Here is a 16,826-nt window from a genome sequence, read left to right as displayed (position 1 = left end):
GTCGAGATACCATACCTTAGACTCGACTCGACTTTCTCCCGATGCAAGAAGATTAACACAAATCTTCTCTCTTAGAGACACTTTTTTGTGTGCATATTCTTGTGAGGTTGCCATCATTAAAATAGGCTCTTCTTCGTTGGCTTGAGTGAGGTTTGCCTCCTCACCTCGATTCTTGTTTGGACACTCCGAAGCATAATGACCAAATTGTTCACAAGTAAAGCATTTGATTTTACTTTTATCCTTTCGAGAAGGATTATGGTCATTCCGATTTGTATTGTACTCGCGACCACCTCCTTGGCCACGTCCACGACCTCGGCCTCGTCCCCGGCCTCGGTTACCATGTCCTCCTCGTCCTCTTGAAGTGTTTGACGAGTTTCTCTCGCCAGTTTGCTTCGAACGAGATGCCCACTCGGCATGTGTAAGCAATAGAGAAGGTCCTTCTTCTTTTTCTCCATAGCTTCGAAGTCTCTCTTCATGGGTCTTAAGACGACCCACAACTTCTTCCACCGTCATATTCTTCAAATCTCCGAATTGCTCGATCGATGTTACGATTTGTATAAATCGTATCGGTACGGCTCGCAAAAACTTCTTCACAACCGTAATTTCTTCAATCTTTTCACCAAGAGATCGAATACCAGTTACGATAGTATTCAATCTCATGGAAAAATCATCTACCGATTCACTGTCTTTCATCCGGATCACCTCGAAGTCACTTCTCAAGGTTTGAGCTTTAGCCTCCTTGACCCGATCGGCTCCCATGTGCATCATCTTGAGCGTTTCCCATGCTTCTTTAGCTGTGTCCTTCTCAGCTAACATCAGAAGTACGTCCTCTGGAATTGCTTGATAAATAGCCGCAAGAGCCATCCGATCTTTACGTTCGTCCGTTTCTACATTTTTAATTACATCCCATACTCCTTGTGCTTGTAAATTCACTCGCATTTTTATGGCCCACACCGCGTAGTTCATCTTCGTGAGCATTGGATAGTGTAACGTAACGCTACCGTCTTTCCCGGTCCTTTGAAAACTTTCGACTCCGGCTTGAGAAGATGACGAGGTTGTAGTCATTCTTGGCATATACTTGGGCATACACGAGTAAGAATATTTTTTTTTTGAAGTACGGGGACCAATATGAACTTTTCAGAAGTTCAGGGGGCAAACAGAACTTTTACAGAAGTAAAACAGGGGCTAAATTGAAATTTTTCTGAAAAACGGGACCAAAATAGTAATTTTTCTGAAAAACAGGGGCTAAATTGCACTTTCCGGAAGAACAGGGGCTAAACTGCAATTTCCAGAACTTTGGTCAGCTGCTGACGTCACTGCTGATGTCACTGCTACAGTGCTGCTACAATACCGTCTTCTCCGGCGTACCCTGGTTTTTCCGGCGACTTTTCCGGCAGATTTGACCAACTTTGACCGGTGATTTGGAGGCCTTCCGGTGGTCAAAAAATTCAAAAAAAATATATTTTCGGAATCCTCAGAACGAGACCTTTCCAACGGTGTACTCCGAAATTGTTTTTGAGACAAAAAAATTTCGACCAAAAAACAGAGAATGCTTCCCCCGGAGCTTAACCAAGCTCTGATACCACTTGTTGGGGTTGAAACACATTTTTATTCAGAACTAGAACAAAAGAGAAGAGCTTACACGCTCAATATTACAAGAAAAAGAAACAACCCTCTAATACTCACTCTAAGTATTACACAGTACACTCTCTGTTTTGTGGTGTTTTACAACTGATATTACAACTTCTATTTATACTAAAGCTAGCCACTATAAGTACTGTGACAATTTATTGTGTTCACCGTGTGAAATAAAGAAGCTGCCAATTCTAGTTGTTATTGTCAACAAAGGAGGCATTCATTTGTCAACAAAAGAGGGTGGTGCAGCTACTCATGGCAGGTTCACACCCAAGTAGGTTTACACTCACAATTAGCTAACTTCTCACCCACAAATTTTCTCCGTCAAAGTGTTTACACAGATATTCTTATTCATCCCTTCACATACATTCATGCTTCTAGACGTCAACAAAGTCTTGTAATTCCTTGTGCTCATTCCCATATGGAATGCCCACATCAGGGAGGACTAGACTTTCCCATATGTCATCTAAAACGATCAGAACTTTCTCCCCATTGATTATCCGCTTTGCTGCTACTTCAACATTCTTTTGAATCTCTTTAAGGTCTACAATCAGTGAGACAATTATAAACACAACGTCTGCAAATAGATTCTTCACTTATGCAGCAACTTCCTTGGCTAATGTAGTTTTCCCTACACCTCCTGATCCATAAATTCCAACCATTTGTATTCTCTCATCTTTGGTAGCTTGAATGATTTCCCTCAACGCCAACTTGTGGGTATCAATATCATCAAGATTCTTTGTTTGGTAGAGGTCTACCAATCTTGGGGTGCGAGTGGGAATGGAGACACAATTTTCATGAGTTTCACCATCTTTTTGTTGATCCAGAAGAAAAGAGGTCTTGTTTGACGCCATCTTACTGTAACGGGAGAGGGTGCCCAAATTGACACAAGGTCGTAAGTTGAAGCACGTCTTCTTGGCATTGGCTTCTTCTTCAAGAAACTCTTCCACCTTGAACATTTCAATGTGTGCCTTGTCCATCCAGTCTTGCACACCGGCTAAGAGAGTTTCTCCATTTTCATTGGCTGCAACGATTCGTTTTTGAATCCTACCCCTCATATCCTTGAGCTTTTGAGCTTCATTCCTCAACTTCTCTAAATTTTTAGTGCAATTTCGGACTTAATCAATCTCCCGTTTAGCCGCAGTAAACAACAAGTCCACTATTTTTCCAACCACAATACTAGTGACCTCATCCGCCATTCTAGCTAGGTTACTTTTCTTTTTTGATGGTTTGGATGGCAAAGTAGTCGACAATATTGCAGATCTTGAAACAAGAAACGTTTATGCAATAGACAACCAAGTCTGAATATTGAATAGAGTAATTGCCAATTGCAAACAAAGGAAGATATAGGATTTCTTTAGATATGAAAAAAAGATTATGATGAACCAAAAAACCGAAGACCCCGATTATGAAACGCACGAGGAAAGAGTAGATTGTTTCTTTGGCTAACAAAAGAAAATTCTGATGAAGAAACAATGGAAAACGGTAGCAGATTGAAGAAAAACGGTTAAGAGTGTACAATGAAGACAATAGTGTTTGTTTGGCTTACAAAAGTAGATTATAATGAAGACAAAGACTCGTTGTACACAAAAATGATACCTTCGATAATTATTATTCACAAGTTGGCATGGTTGACCACGTATTTATTAACCCACCATGTTCGACATTAATGCAATTAGACTTTTTTATATAGAACACAATGCTTAAGTGCAAATTTGTCGGTCATTATATATAGAACTAAGTTTAAATCATCCAAAACCACGGTTGAAAAAGGAAAAAAAAATGTTATTGATAATTGCAAATTGTAATGACTAAAAATTTAAAATTTAAAAATTCTTTATAAACTAATAAAGATTAACGCTGGGTTAGAAAGTGTTTGATTGTAAAACATGTTATTGATTAAGTATTTAAAAAGGATTGTTGGGACATTTTGGTAAGCTGAATAACATTTTATTTATTTATGCATGGTTTGGAGTGTTTGCAATGTTGTTGGTTAGCAAAGGTCTCAAATGGATTACAATCCACTATAATAAAAAAGATGTAACTACTCTCCACTGCACAAGCAATAAATACAACTTAATAAATAAAATTAAATATAAAAGACGAAAATGACCCTCAGCTAAGACTCAAGTGGACCAATTCTTATTTCCTATTGTACTCATTCTTTCATAGGAGATTTGAAGGGTGGATTAGCATTTTAATCGGAGTTCCTTGAACTTCCATCTTTGGTATCTGCATAAAAGCTTTTTTCCAAGCTCCACCTCTCAAGTCAAACCGAATTTCCGAAGCCCGAGAAACGTAAAAAAAGACTGATATACATTGCAAATTTACTTTTTTTCCCTTTTGCAAAACTAAATACATTAAAGAAACTCGATTTAAAGGAGAAGCAAGTACATGTACAATGTGTTTGGCTGAGATTAGATTGGCCATAACAAATGATGCATGCCATCTATGTTTAAAGCCAAAAATTTCTAGAAGACCATCATCTGCTTTAGCCTCAACAAAACCTTTCTGCAAATGTGTAAGTAATAGTAAATTTATTGGGTTGTTTGGTAATCGATTGTAAATTCTATAAAGAAAACCATATAGAAAATGAGTAAGACACAAATCTTACCTTTTGTAAATAGTCAGGCAAAGATTCAAAGTGACTATTGACATAACATTGAAAAAAAAACATGGTCAAAAATTAGTATTTTTATATTTCACGAAGCACAAGAGATCAAGTAAAAATGTAGTAATGTGAGGGAGAAGCAATGATAAATCTAATTCCTTGGATGTTAGTCCTTGTTAAAGGGTACTTTAGACATTTGACAAAAAAAATGAATTATAAAACAAAATAAAATAACCTTACCGTGATGGAATAGCAATAGGTTTCCATGTTGTGTTGTTGAGCCTTTTAACATGCAACCTCAAGTTGTTATTTAATCCCCTACATGCAACCATATTACTACCAATTACATATAACAAATTAAAATCTTTTAATTTTAACCCTAATGCATTTTACAACTTAAGGGATAATTGAAATATGAGAAATTCTTTCCACAAACTTGGATCAGCTATACAAGGTGTAAAAAACCACCCTTGTTTGCAGCTATAATTCGAGTAAATTATCTGAAACAGAAAAGTCCTATTACTTTTAGATAGTGTGCATAGAGAGGTTCATGAAGATGTCTTCCTATCTTGACTTAATGGGATTTCTCCTAAACTACTTTCACTTGTAGGAATTGTACATAGATGCTGCTAAGAAACATAACAATTTTCATCATCTTAAAAGTTTAAATAAGGCAAAGTTGTGTAGAATAGCAACATTGTTATTGATAATGGAAATGTACTTACATTTTACTACCAATATGGCATTGTACCTTATTTCAAAGATTTGTAAGTACATTGCTAATATGGGTAGAGAAAATGTAGGTTGTAAGTTGGTTGCTATTTTGGGTAAGTAAATAAAGTATGTTGCCTATATTAGTAAAAGAAGAGTGAAGTACATTGCTATTCCCTGATATTTAACATATACCCTTTTGAAACCTACCATCTCAGGTGACTAGGAATTAACTTAAGAGTAAAGCTATTACTCTGTTTATTTTTTCAATCCAATCCATTTTGTTCCAGTCAAATTTCAGCCTGCATATAGTTTTAGATGATCGGAATTCAAAAAAAAAATCATGTTTAAGATGGAATTATGATGATCAGAAATAAAAAGAAAATCAAGTCACTTGTAAATCTTATATCTTGATTGGTGAGATAATGCTAAAACAAAGTCTCAAATTTGATTGCATCAGGCTTCGTTATAGATGTAAGCCGGTTGACTATGTGACGTGTCGCATTCTACACACCACCATGATAATGAGAAGATAGCCACCTGCTCAGTATACCAGGCCTAGGTTCAGCTGTATTACCTCTATGTAGAGCAGATCTCTGAATTTTTTATATATAATATAAATGACAATGGTAGATAAATATCCAGATAAAGATTGTGCTCATTTATTAAAGAAGAAAAAATGTAATTGACTTACAGAAGATCTAGCTAATTGTTTGCGATAGAAATACAACATCCCTCAGGTGTCAAGTACAAAGAATCTTCTCTTCCAGTCTCCCCTCAAATTTGAGGAGTTTTTTTTTATAGATATCCTTGTTTGATGTTTCGAACGTAAACTATTGAAGTCGTAACAATTCGAAAATAAAGATAAAAATAGAATCCTAAAAGGCTGTTGTTAGTGTTATGGAATAGAACATAGTATTATTATAATGTGAAACTAAAAGAGTACTATCCCCTCTGCACCAGACTGCATAACCAATAGATTTATTAGAAGATATTTTGCTTCCCACATCAATGTGTTTCTTGTACTCTTGGACCCTTTCATTTAGTGTTTGTTGTTCTTAATAGTACCTTTGTCTAGCTTTTTGTGCATGTAACAAAACTTGTAAAAGAATTTAAAAAAAGATAAACTTTTGGGAAGCAGAAGTAAAAAAGAAGGAACACACTGTAAGTTCCAATTTTTCAGTAATAAAAACTTGTTGGATGTAAGGCTGCATTTGATGTAACAACTCGTATCCCTACAAAAAAAAAAGGTGAACAATTTGCAAGAAGAGAACTTAAGAAGATTGAAAAGGAGAAAGAAAAATAATCATTTACCAACTTGGAATAATGAAAATGGGCGTCCATTGTCTCACCAAGAGATTCAACAATCTCAAATCTTTTCTTTGTTTCGACGCTTGAAAGAGCAGAAACCTGAAGTTATATTGCATATGACATTATTGCCCTTCACATTCTCTTGAGGGATAAAAGAAATGCAAATGGAGTACATATAGAGTGGACAAATGTTTAAGTACCAGATTGAAGCGAGCTTGCTCAAATGTCATTCTTGCATTATAAAGTTCCTGGAATAGCTCTCTACCAAATTAGAATTCCAAATGACAATGTTACCCATGTATAACTAACACCAAATTATTGCATTATATTTAAATTATTTTTATAAGAGACAACACATATACCTCCTCCATTGCAGCAGCTATTTCTGTTCGAGTACTTTTCTTAATGATAAAAACTTTGCAAAGAAAATGTGCAAACAAGATGACAAGTTAAATACTCAAATTCAGTTTACAGTTTAAATTGACTAAAAAAATAGTGATATTTTTTAATCTAAATTAAATTTATCGTGTCCATACCATTTTTTTTAAAATTATAAATGTGGTCCACAGAACTACTGTCTAGTAACATTTTTAATCCCCAAAATCGAATATCGAAATATAGCTATGTTTAATTATTAAATATTGCTAACGGATATCACTATATAGTGAGTAACCATAAAACTAAAGTTTCATAGTGATATCCATAGCAGCCAACAGTTTACACTAATTAAAAAAATAGTGACATTTTTTAATCAAAATTAAAAATTATAAGAAAAATCTTGCTACCGATTACATATTTTAATTGTTAAAATGAATATTGGATTATACAAAGCTTACTGTTTTTGTATGTGTGTGTGTGAGATAAGAAGAAATGATAATAGGATGTATATATAACAATATACACCCAACAAAAACCCAAATTGTGTTTGTATATATGATAATGGGCAAATAATTGATTAAAATAAATATGGTTTTTTTTTGTATATATGAAGTTAAAGGGTATGAAATCATTCTAAAATTAAATAGGTTGAGATTTATGAAAAGAAAGGTGTAAGCCTATATACCCCTAGCGTACGTTTACAAGTTATATTTTCAGCACATACTTTTAATCCATTGACATTGATAAAAGGTTCTTTGGTTTTTATATATTTTGTGTTGGTTGTTGTTTTCGTTTTGATTCTGTATATGATTTAGCTTTGCAAGCTGTCTTACATTAAAAAACAAAAAAGAAAAAAACAACTTTACATACAAATAATCAGATTTCAATAGTTACATAATTACTTTGATACTACCTGCTATTAACCTAATCATCTAATGGTCAAAATTTCAGTTTTAAATGATTACTTTCATTGCAGTACTTGCAACAAACCTAACTATCGAATGGTAGAATAATATAATATATGCGTGTATTAATTCCATATATAATCAAAATTTTCAATCCATCTACACCATCAAAAGTGATTATTAGTTTATTACAGCTCCAGAGGCATTGTTAGATAGGTATGTGTTTTGGATTCTTCAAAAAAATAGAAGATATAAAACATGTATATTGAAAAGCTTGATTTTAATTGGGGAAATCGAAGATGATCAACTGCCGAATGCATCAAAGTTACCTGGAAATCAGCAGATGAATCATGGTTGCACAAAGGTGAATGGATATTTGGTCCTGTGGTGATCTCAACAGCAAGAATGGCAGCCAACTATATGAAAAAGGAGATTAATAACTTTGAAATATTACATGAATGAAGTTTATCAAAGTACGTAGTGATTTGATTTACCATGTAATAGTCAGCATATGAGATGATTGTTTAGTTGTTTGCCTCATGCTTCCAAATGGACTTCCGGTTTTGGAGTTTACATCAAAAGTTCCAACAGAATGAAATCTGAAACCATAAAAACAACTACTTAGTTTAAATTAAAATCGATATAAGTGAAATCTACAACAACAATGGAGCATCAGAGGAGCACAGCAAAACTTTGTATCCGAAAGCTACACAAACTTTTAATTCTAGATTTATACATAAAACAAAAAAAAACTCACAAAATCTAACCTTCAGACGAATGTCAGACAATTGTGTAAGTTCATGGATTTTATTATTTTAATACTACCATTAATATCTTGCCAGATTTTACTAAATTACCCTCCTTTCGACTGGAGAGAACATGTATTGTAGAACAACAGTAGCTGAGATTAATAATTTTGAATCATCACACCCATCTAAATCATAACAAGAAATAATATATGATTATGAATTATGATCATAACGTAATATCTATCGGAATATATGAGTATGATCCTAAATACATACCCCACCCAAGCATCTTGTGTTCCACCTTCTGAATCTTCTTCTTTTTTCTCTAGTATATTTGTTTTGCTATGAATCTTTCATATGTGAGAAACAATTTAAGTGAATTATTACAAAAAAGAGTTTTTGCCTGCAATTTTGGTTCTTAAATATGAGGTTCTGTGACTTTTTGGTCCCTGAGTATAGCTTAAATTTGCAATTTTGGCCTCAAAAAAGTTTCTTGCAATTTTGGTTTCAATCCATTAGCTTCATAATGACTTATTAAGAACAAAGATACATCCACATGGCTGATCATATATTTATGCAACAAAGTTAATTCTTTTTACAAATGTATGAAAATGGGTGGATTTCTTACAGTTTTGGGGTTTAGAATCCCCAAAACAATCAAAGGCCCATAATTCAATCCTAAAGAGAATCATCTGTAGGTTGGATTTCCTACATACACATATACATACATAGATAGGAGTAAGATCAAATGAGAATACCAAAAAGGTTGAAAACGCTAGAACAAATAATATTCATTTGTGATTCCATGTATTCATTTCTGGAGAAACAATAAATTTTTACGCCATTAATTTCAATTGAAGAGAAAAAACATATTCATGTTGATTGTGTCCGTTTATGAATAGAAGTGTATATTCATTTGTGATTGTGAATAGATGTGTATTAAATTGGGATGAACTTGTATTGCTTTTTCTCTTCAATTGAAATTAAAGGCGTAAAAATTTATCATTTCTCCACAAATGAATACATGTAATCACAAATGAATATACTTTGTTCTTGCGTTCTCAACCTTTTAGGTGTTCTCATTTGATCTTTCCCTACATACATATATAAATCAATAATTTAACGTGTACAAGTTCAAACATTTAAAAATACATAAAAACAAGCTATAGATCAATAATTTAACGTGTACAAGTTCAAACATTTAAAAATACATAAAAACAAGCTATAGATCAATCCAAATACATTAAAAACCAGTTTGAATCTGTCGGTCGAACCGGTTGGACTAGGAACCGGAGAAGGGAACGGTTCAACTAGCATCGGTTTTATGTCTATTTCTGAACCATAATTAAACGGTCGGTTTTTACAAAAAACCAATTGAAGCGGTTAAATTAAACCGATTAATTGGAATAAAAGCATATGGAAATAAAACATGTTGCATAATAAACTTTGGTGATTTTTTCACGTTTATTTAGATTTTCAAATAAGAACACATGGTAAATTTTACGAAGTTTTTGATACGTTTGCATTCATTTAAAATTATATTTTATTTCGGTATTATACTTTATTTTCTTTTTAATATACGTAGATTGATGTAATAATCGTTATATGTTTTTTTTTAATGTATTTGGATTGATATATAACTTGTTTTTATGTATTTTTTTAATGTTTGAACTTGTACACGTCAAATTCTTGATTTATATATGGATGTATGTGTGTATGTAGGAAACTAGAAAAAAATATCAAAATTATGATAAACAGGTTTATCCGACGGTCGAACTAGTAAAACCGGTTGAACCGTGAACCATTCACAATACCGGTTTAGCTAAAAAACCGGTTTTTAAAACATTGATAGTAAATGATATAAACTTTTAAAGAAGAAGATCTGAAAAGAAGACGCTTCAAGCCTTTAATCCACATGTTTACTCTAAACAACAAAAAAGAAAGCACATAAACGCACACATAAGTTACATGTAAAGCTTGCTTGTGGGTTTGAGAAAGTGTAGGGAAAATTGGCAACGAAAACGTACAATTTGACTCTAAAAAATCGTTGCTCCAAATTCATGTCCGGGTATTGTCTGCATCCAAGACATGGCCTAGAATGAAAAATACTTTACAAACAAATGTATATAGACAATTCCAAGAACAATTATTAAAAGCAAAATTAAACCAAACGAATTTGCAATTTTGGAAGTCATTTTCATGATCCAGCGAACCTGAATCTCCTCTTGAGAATATACGATAAAAGAAAATCAGAAGAAAAGAGATTGAGAGATATCAATTATCCGTACAGAGTATAGACAAAGAGGGCGGTGGGAATACCTCATTGGTTGACAATGGCGTTGTTGATGTCGTCAGAGTTCTGGCTTTGAAGAGACGTGACTTCAATTAACAGAGGAAGAGGGATAGGGAGAACAAACAGAAGCAGCGCTAGCATGCGTTGCTGCTTTTTCCTGCTTCCCTGTCGATCTCGTCAACTCTCTCTATCTCGGGCGTTCTTTTTTGGTCGTTAAAACCGCACACAATCTTGCACAACAAAATTACTCATTTTGAGGCGGTCACCTAAAATCACAGTAACGTAATAAAAAAAAGTAAAGATTGTCGTTAGTAGGTCAAAAAGTAGAACCTCTCTTTCTTTCTTTCTGAATCAAACGGGCCAATAACTTGGATGTAGAAGAACACCGAGCACAGAAAGAAGACGGTGGAGAAGATGACAACGTAGATGAAACACCGGTGGCGGTCTTCGCTTTCTAGTTAATCCATCTCTATAGCCCTAAAGACAAACGGAGACACCTCTATGTAAGAAGTTATTCCAAAATCAAGTACAAAACACAATAAACGTATCGAAATCGAAAATGCATGTACCAAAGTCAGAGGGTGGTGTTGGTGGTGGAAAAGATGTAGTGGTGAACTGATTTGTAGTTGAGAGTGGAGATGGAGAGGTAGACGATAGGAATCGGCCTTAGGGATTTTGTTGGGTATCACTGGTCACCGCTCATTTTATGAAGCAGACGACGGGAAATCGAGTGGTTGTAGAAGAGATGGTGGAGGAGGAACGGTGGAAGGAGAAGGATAGAAATGTAGAAGAAAAAAGAAAGGGTGGGAAGCGCTATCTTATTGGATGCAATGACGGTGGAGGAATTATAAACAAAAATTAAAAACCCAGACAAAAAGAAGGACCATTACCAATGGATTACTATACAAAATTAGCAATAAACTACTGTGAATTTCAAAAGGAGAGTTATATATATATATATATATATATATATATATATATATATATAGAAAAGTTCAATAGAGAACTTTAATTATTGTTTCTTCAAGAAACCAAATCTTTTTTTCAATTTCTAGAGCTTATTCTTTATCGAAAAAAAAAAATCTAAAAATATCTAAATTCATATATTAATATTGTGAATGTGAAAAATATTTTTCGGATTCACCGTGTTAATCCGGATTCACATTGTGAATTTTCAAAGATTCACATTGTGAATTTGATGTAAAAAAAAAATTCGAATTTGATATCATTGGAAAAAGAATAAAAAGTTATGAATTTCTGTATTTTTAGTTTTTTTTTTTTTGATAAAAAATAAGTTTTAAAAGTTGAAAAAAAGATTGGTTCCTTGGTTCATTGGTTAATTATAGTTATCTATTGAACCTCACCATATATATATATATATATATATATATATATATATATATATATATATATATATATATATATATATATATATATATATATATCAGTGTTGTAAAAATCGGTCTACGACCGATTAATCGGCGGCTAGATGCTTGGCGGCCCCCAACCACCTACGAATAAAAGTTTGTGGGTTAGTTAGACGCTTTTGGTCGATATCAATCAAAATCAGACCAAATCGGTCCAAATCGGACATAATCGGCCAACTCGGACTTCAAATCGGTCCGAATCACTCCAGAACTCGCCGACCCAATGGAGCCAACTGGCCCAAAGCTTAGCTATTTTATTTTTAAAGGAGATAGATGCCCCTTTAATAAGGTATTTATGCCTTATATTATTTTCCCACCATCGATGTGGGATATGTGCAATACATTTTTTTTTTTGTGTGTAAACTTCCCCTACTACAACTAAGTATCACCAATTGCTAGCCACCATTGTTGTTTCACCTTCACAGCAGAGCAATCAACTCCACCACCTTCATCCGCCCTCACCCCCATAGACCATCCTCACCATAGTCCCACCGAACCACCTCAGAACAACTCGAAAGCCATCGCCTGAACACTTCCATAAGAACAGCCTCCTTAAAACCACACAAACCACGAAATAAGAAGAAAAAGGAATAAGGAGGTTAGGTTGTTCTCTTTGTTGCAACATGAAGACAGGAAAGCCATTGACATGATCCTTGTTGTTGCAGGTTTTATTTATTATTATTATTTTTTTTAAGATGATGAATAGTGGCAGTAGGTTGTAAGCTCGGTTGAATCAGTCTGCGTGGGTATAGGAGTCTGCGAAGGAAAGGTAGCTGCGTGGGTAGAGGGGTCTGCGAAGGAAAGGTAGCGACAATCTCTTCTTTTCTTGGGTAGCCGAAAACCAAAAAATCTGATTTCTTTCTTTTTGGTTCCTTTAGTCGACAGCCTCATAAAGCAATGAGATCAAATATCCTTCCTCTTTTGTTCTTTCTTCAACTTTTTTTGGTTCGAGGTTGAGATGTGTGTCTCGGTTGTAACAGGTAGGGCAAAAGTGGTGGTGATGTTGGTTAGAATGAAAACGAAGAATAAGCATGAAAGACCCACTCAAGCTATTTGATGAAAATTCTTAAAGAGTTCATTATTGTCTTTGGCTTAAGAAGAAGGGTTGTTTGAACCATACTTTTTGCTAGAGTTTATTGAACATGGATGTTGATAGGAAAATTGTACTGGGTTATTCGTTTAACCAACAATTTCTTACCGGATTGAATCTTGTTGACTCATTATGAACATTATAACTCGGGATTGTGTTTAACCATCAAGTTTAGTTCTTTTGTTTTCAATTTTAGTATGTCTTAGTATGAACATTTAATGTTATATTCTTAAGATTAATGTTATATTTATTAATTTTTTTAATAATTAATGGTCTCCGATTAACCCCGCCTAGCCGATTAATCCCTTGACCCCGGTCCACCGCCGAGCCTACGTTGAACGTTTTTTGTAACCTTGATATATATATATATATATATATATATATATATATATATATATATATATATATATATATATATATATATATATATATATATATATATAGAGAGAGAGAGAGAGAGAGGTAAGTTCAATTGAGAAAATAAAAAAGGTTGAGAATGGGGGAATCATTCTCAGCCACTCATTTAATCTAAGCATAAAAGACACGGTGGCAAACTTGTAAATATGATAATAACCTTCAATCTCAAACACGTAACATCGATTTCTTTGTTGAATACTCCGAATTTGAATTTCCCAGATTCGCAAACGAACTCAGTTGGAATCAGAATTTCTTTGTTGTTCATGAAATTGGAATTGGAGTTATGGACTCGCAGTCACAGTCGACATTGAAGGACTCGGAATCGGTACTCACATGTTCCTAATCGGATTTTCGGAAATCAAAATCAAAATGTGAAATCGATGAGACATAGGATGTCGCATCTGAATTCGGAAGCTTTTGAAATTGGAACATATATTCTAATCGGAACAGTTCGTGTCTTGATTATTAGTATTATAAAGAAATCTGAAATCGGGATTTCAAGGTTTCAAAATTGAAATCGGATTTTTTTTTGGAATGAAATGAAAATCGGAATTGCACGCTTCAAAGTCGAAATCGGAAGTATATGATGATTTGGAATTGATAACTTGAATTGGAAGTATCATGTTTTTAACATTTTTAAAAAAGTTAACTTGTATGCACTCCAACTGTTTGATAAAATGCATAAACTAAATTACCACGTTATATTCACATATGAATATGTTTTCCGACCTGAATCAGTATATGATTATTAAAAAAAAAACAAATATACAAGTCTGTATGTTATTCATATGTGAATAACGTATAAAAATTATATATATTTGTGAAAACACATTGTAATATTCATATGTGAATATACTGTGTAATATTCATAAGTGAATATATCATATTATATTCACAAGTGAATATACTATGTAAAATTCACATGTGATATACCATGTAATACTATGTAATATTCACATATGAAAATATCATATAATATTCATAAGTGAATATACTATCTAATATTCACAAGTGAATATACTATGTAATATTCACAATTGAATGCATCGTCTAATATTTAACTATGAATATACGATGTTTATTATATGCTATATTCATATATTAATGATATTTAAATTATAAAAAAATTAATCATATTTTTCATTCATAAGTGATAATGTATTTTTTTCGGAAAAAAAACATTGTTTTGAGGTCCTAAGCAAGTTTGTAATTCATATGTGAATAACATATAAGAATTATATCTGCATGTGAACATATATAATATTCACAAATGAATATATATGTAATAATCAAATGTGAATATATATGTATTATTCACAAATGAATAAAACTGTCAATAAAACCGAGGACTACATATATAAAATTAAAGATAAAAAAGTATTTGATAAGAATATATATTTATTCACATACAACTAATCTTTTTAGGTTAATAAAATAATTATATAAGCATATATATTTTTATTAATGTTATATTCATTTGTGAATAAATGATAACTTTTTTTTTCGGAAAATTATAAAAATAGAAAAACGTCATTTTGAGGCCCTAAACAGTCCCGAATGGCCGAAAAACACCGTACGTCACGACGAAGCTGTGAGTTTTGTAAATCGCACCATTTTACATCAAATATGCGAATTTCGTCCAATTCCGAGACTAAACTTCATTGCGGCAAATTGTTTTGATGATGTCACTAAATTTTCATTCCTACTAGTGATGACATCATCATGACATGCTATTTATTCATATATGAATAAAGTTTAGAAATCATTACGACATATTTACTGATGATGTTACTAACTTCAATCACACTAGTAAAAACATCATTGTAATCTGTTATTTTTATTTATGTGAATAAACTATACATGTTGATTTATTTATTTTGTGAATACAACCTTTATATATAAAAATAAATAATACACTATAAGAATTGGTTTGTGAATAGTTTTTTTGTATATTGTAACAATATTATTTTACATGTAAAATCAACATTATATTAAGACAAACAACATTGTATTGATTAATGAATATCATTTGCATTTGAATTTAACACGATCAAAATGAAGAATATATTAAATTGTATAACATTTACACGTGAATATAAAAATATATTGTCTTCGTCAATGATATCTTCTCAATTACGTCAACCAATCGTCAAACACCGGTGTAACACCGTAATTTTTCAAACAATTTTTCACAATTTTAAAAGCATACTTTTATTCATAGACATTATAAAAATCTCATTGTATCACATATCAATCCATAGAAACACATCCCAATATCATAATGTATAAAAATTCCTCATGTGTGTACTGATCATGCCGGCGCCTTCCCGCGATCCTCATTGGTACCTGAAACACATAACACAACACTGTAAGCATAAATGCTTAGTGACGGCTGTAACTCTGTGGACCCTCCGGTCCTAACTCTGTGAACCTTCCGGTTCTAACTCTGTAACTCTGGAACATACACGGCATGAATCACATAGAAATAATGCAGTGTATCACAATCACATAAATAGCATACAAGATACTCTGTCATATAACTCTAATTACCACTCTAGGTAAAGTATAGTGAGAAGACTCACCTCGGGTAACTCGGTAAACCTCGAACTCTGAAATACTGCACTAGCCTCCGCCTAATCACATAAATAATTACTCTAATTAATACAACTTCTAAAGGCTAGGCTAACCCCTCTCTATAAGTTCTCTGGTAAGGGTAAAAGACCATTTTATCCCTCTAATGGCTCATAAGTCCAAACACTGACTAACCCTAAAAGTCAACAAAAGTCAACAGTCAACATTGACCGGACTCGTCGAGTGCACTCGTGTGACTCGACGAGTACATGCGTGTCCTCTTCGCCCCTGGTCCTCACTCGACTCGCTGAGTGAACCCCACACTCAACGGGTTATCATAGGTCGCGAATCGTGGGGCAACCCGACTCGACTCGTCGAGTCCCTTATGGGCTCGGCGAGTTCCTCCCATGACAACACTCATCTGACCTCTTGAGGTTAGATCTGCTTCTCTAATCTATAGATCTGACTTCCCCATGACCAATAAACACGTAAAGGTCGAATCTTGCTACCCATGCAATGCTCCCAAGGCTTATTTTGGTGAAATCCCTTCTAACATGGCAACCTATGTCCATTTCCTCCATAGAACCACAAAAAGCAGCATGGTTCATGTCACACCCCGATCCTTGTCAGAATCGATCAAGGCATGATATATTGTTCAAAGTCTCATGACAACTATGTTATAATATGATTAGATTCAATTAAGTACTAAGTATGCAAACAAGATCCAC

At 33.5% G+C, this 16,826-nt stretch overlaps 2 protein-coding genes across 15 annotated transcripts; both read right to left on the bottom strand.

Annotated features, from left to right (window-relative positions):
- Nucleotides 1–2,012: 2,012 nt before the first annotated feature.
- Nucleotides 2,013–2,693, bottom strand: LOC145131371 (uncharacterized). Its single transcript, XM_079066063.1, has 2 exons — nucleotides 2,273–2,693; nucleotides 2,013–2,179 (listed from the first exon to the last, which is right to left on the bottom strand). The coding sequence occupies exons 1-2, from the start codon at nucleotides 2,691–2,693 to the stop codon at nucleotides 2,013–2,015; spliced, it is 588 nt and encodes a 195-aa protein (XP_078922189.1).
- A 969-nt stretch (nucleotides 2,694–3,662) lies between these two features.
- On the bottom strand, nucleotides 3,663–11,394 carry LOC145130063 (diacylglycerol kinase 3-like). Of its 14 annotated transcripts, XM_079064917.1 has the most exons (12): nucleotides 11,163–11,394; nucleotides 10,924–11,070; nucleotides 10,620–10,823; nucleotides 10,328–10,393; nucleotides 8,046–8,150; nucleotides 7,881–7,967; nucleotides 6,469–6,529; nucleotides 5,352–6,367; nucleotides 5,211–5,259; nucleotides 4,487–4,564; nucleotides 4,250–4,283; nucleotides 3,663–4,146 (listed from the first exon to the last, which is right to left on the bottom strand). In XM_079064917.1, exons 3-8 carry the CDS (start codon nucleotides 10,622–10,624, stop codon nucleotides 6,137–6,139), a joined length of 555 nt encoding a protein of 184 aa, XP_078921043.1. In that variant the 5' UTR covers nucleotides 10,625–10,823; nucleotides 10,924–11,070; nucleotides 11,163–11,394; the 3' UTR covers nucleotides 3,663–4,146; nucleotides 4,250–4,283; nucleotides 4,487–4,564; nucleotides 5,211–5,259; nucleotides 5,352–6,136. The 14 variants fall into 14 exon arrangements, with proteins under 14 accessions (XP_078921043.1, XP_078921041.1, XP_078921042.1 ...); XM_079064915.1 differs by having other exon boundaries at nucleotides 5,168–6,367; XM_079064916.1 differs by having other exon boundaries at nucleotides 5,211–6,367.
- Between the last annotated feature and the right edge of the window lie 5,432 nt (nucleotides 11,395–16,826).

The sequence above is a fragment of the Lactuca virosa genome, chromosome 8 (genome assembly GCF_052849685.1).
Source record: "Lactuca virosa cultivar CGN04683 chromosome 8, Lactuca_virosa_CGN04683_v6, whole genome shotgun sequence".
NCBI lineage: Eukaryota > Viridiplantae > Streptophyta > Magnoliopsida > Asterales > Asteraceae > Lactuca > Lactuca virosa.
The sequence above is the reverse complement of the archived record's forward strand: the minus strand, read 5'-3'. Positions and strand labels throughout refer to the sequence as shown.

What these genes read in the sequence shown, in the direction of transcription:
- LOC145131371 (XM_079066063.1), bottom strand. Translation starts at nt 2,693, where the DNA reads ATGAGGGGTAGGATTCAAAAACGAATCGTTGCAGCCAATGAAAATGGA. An exon ending in TGGAATTTATGGATCAGGAG is followed by an intron (nt 2,180 to 2,272) that starts GTGTAGGGAAAA and finishes CACTGATTGTAG; the next exon opens with ACCTTAAAGAGATTCAAAAG.
- LOC145130063 (XM_079064911.1), bottom strand. An exon ending in CATATGCTGACTATTACATG is followed by an intron (nt 7,968 to 8,045) that starts GTAAATCAAATC and finishes TTTTTCATATAG; the next exon opens with TTGGCTGCCATTCTTGCTGT. An exon ending in ATTCATCTGCTGATTTCCAG is followed by an intron (nt 6,530 to 7,880) that starts GTAACTTTGATG and finishes CTAATTTGGTAG; the next exon opens with AGAGCTATTCCAGGAACTTT.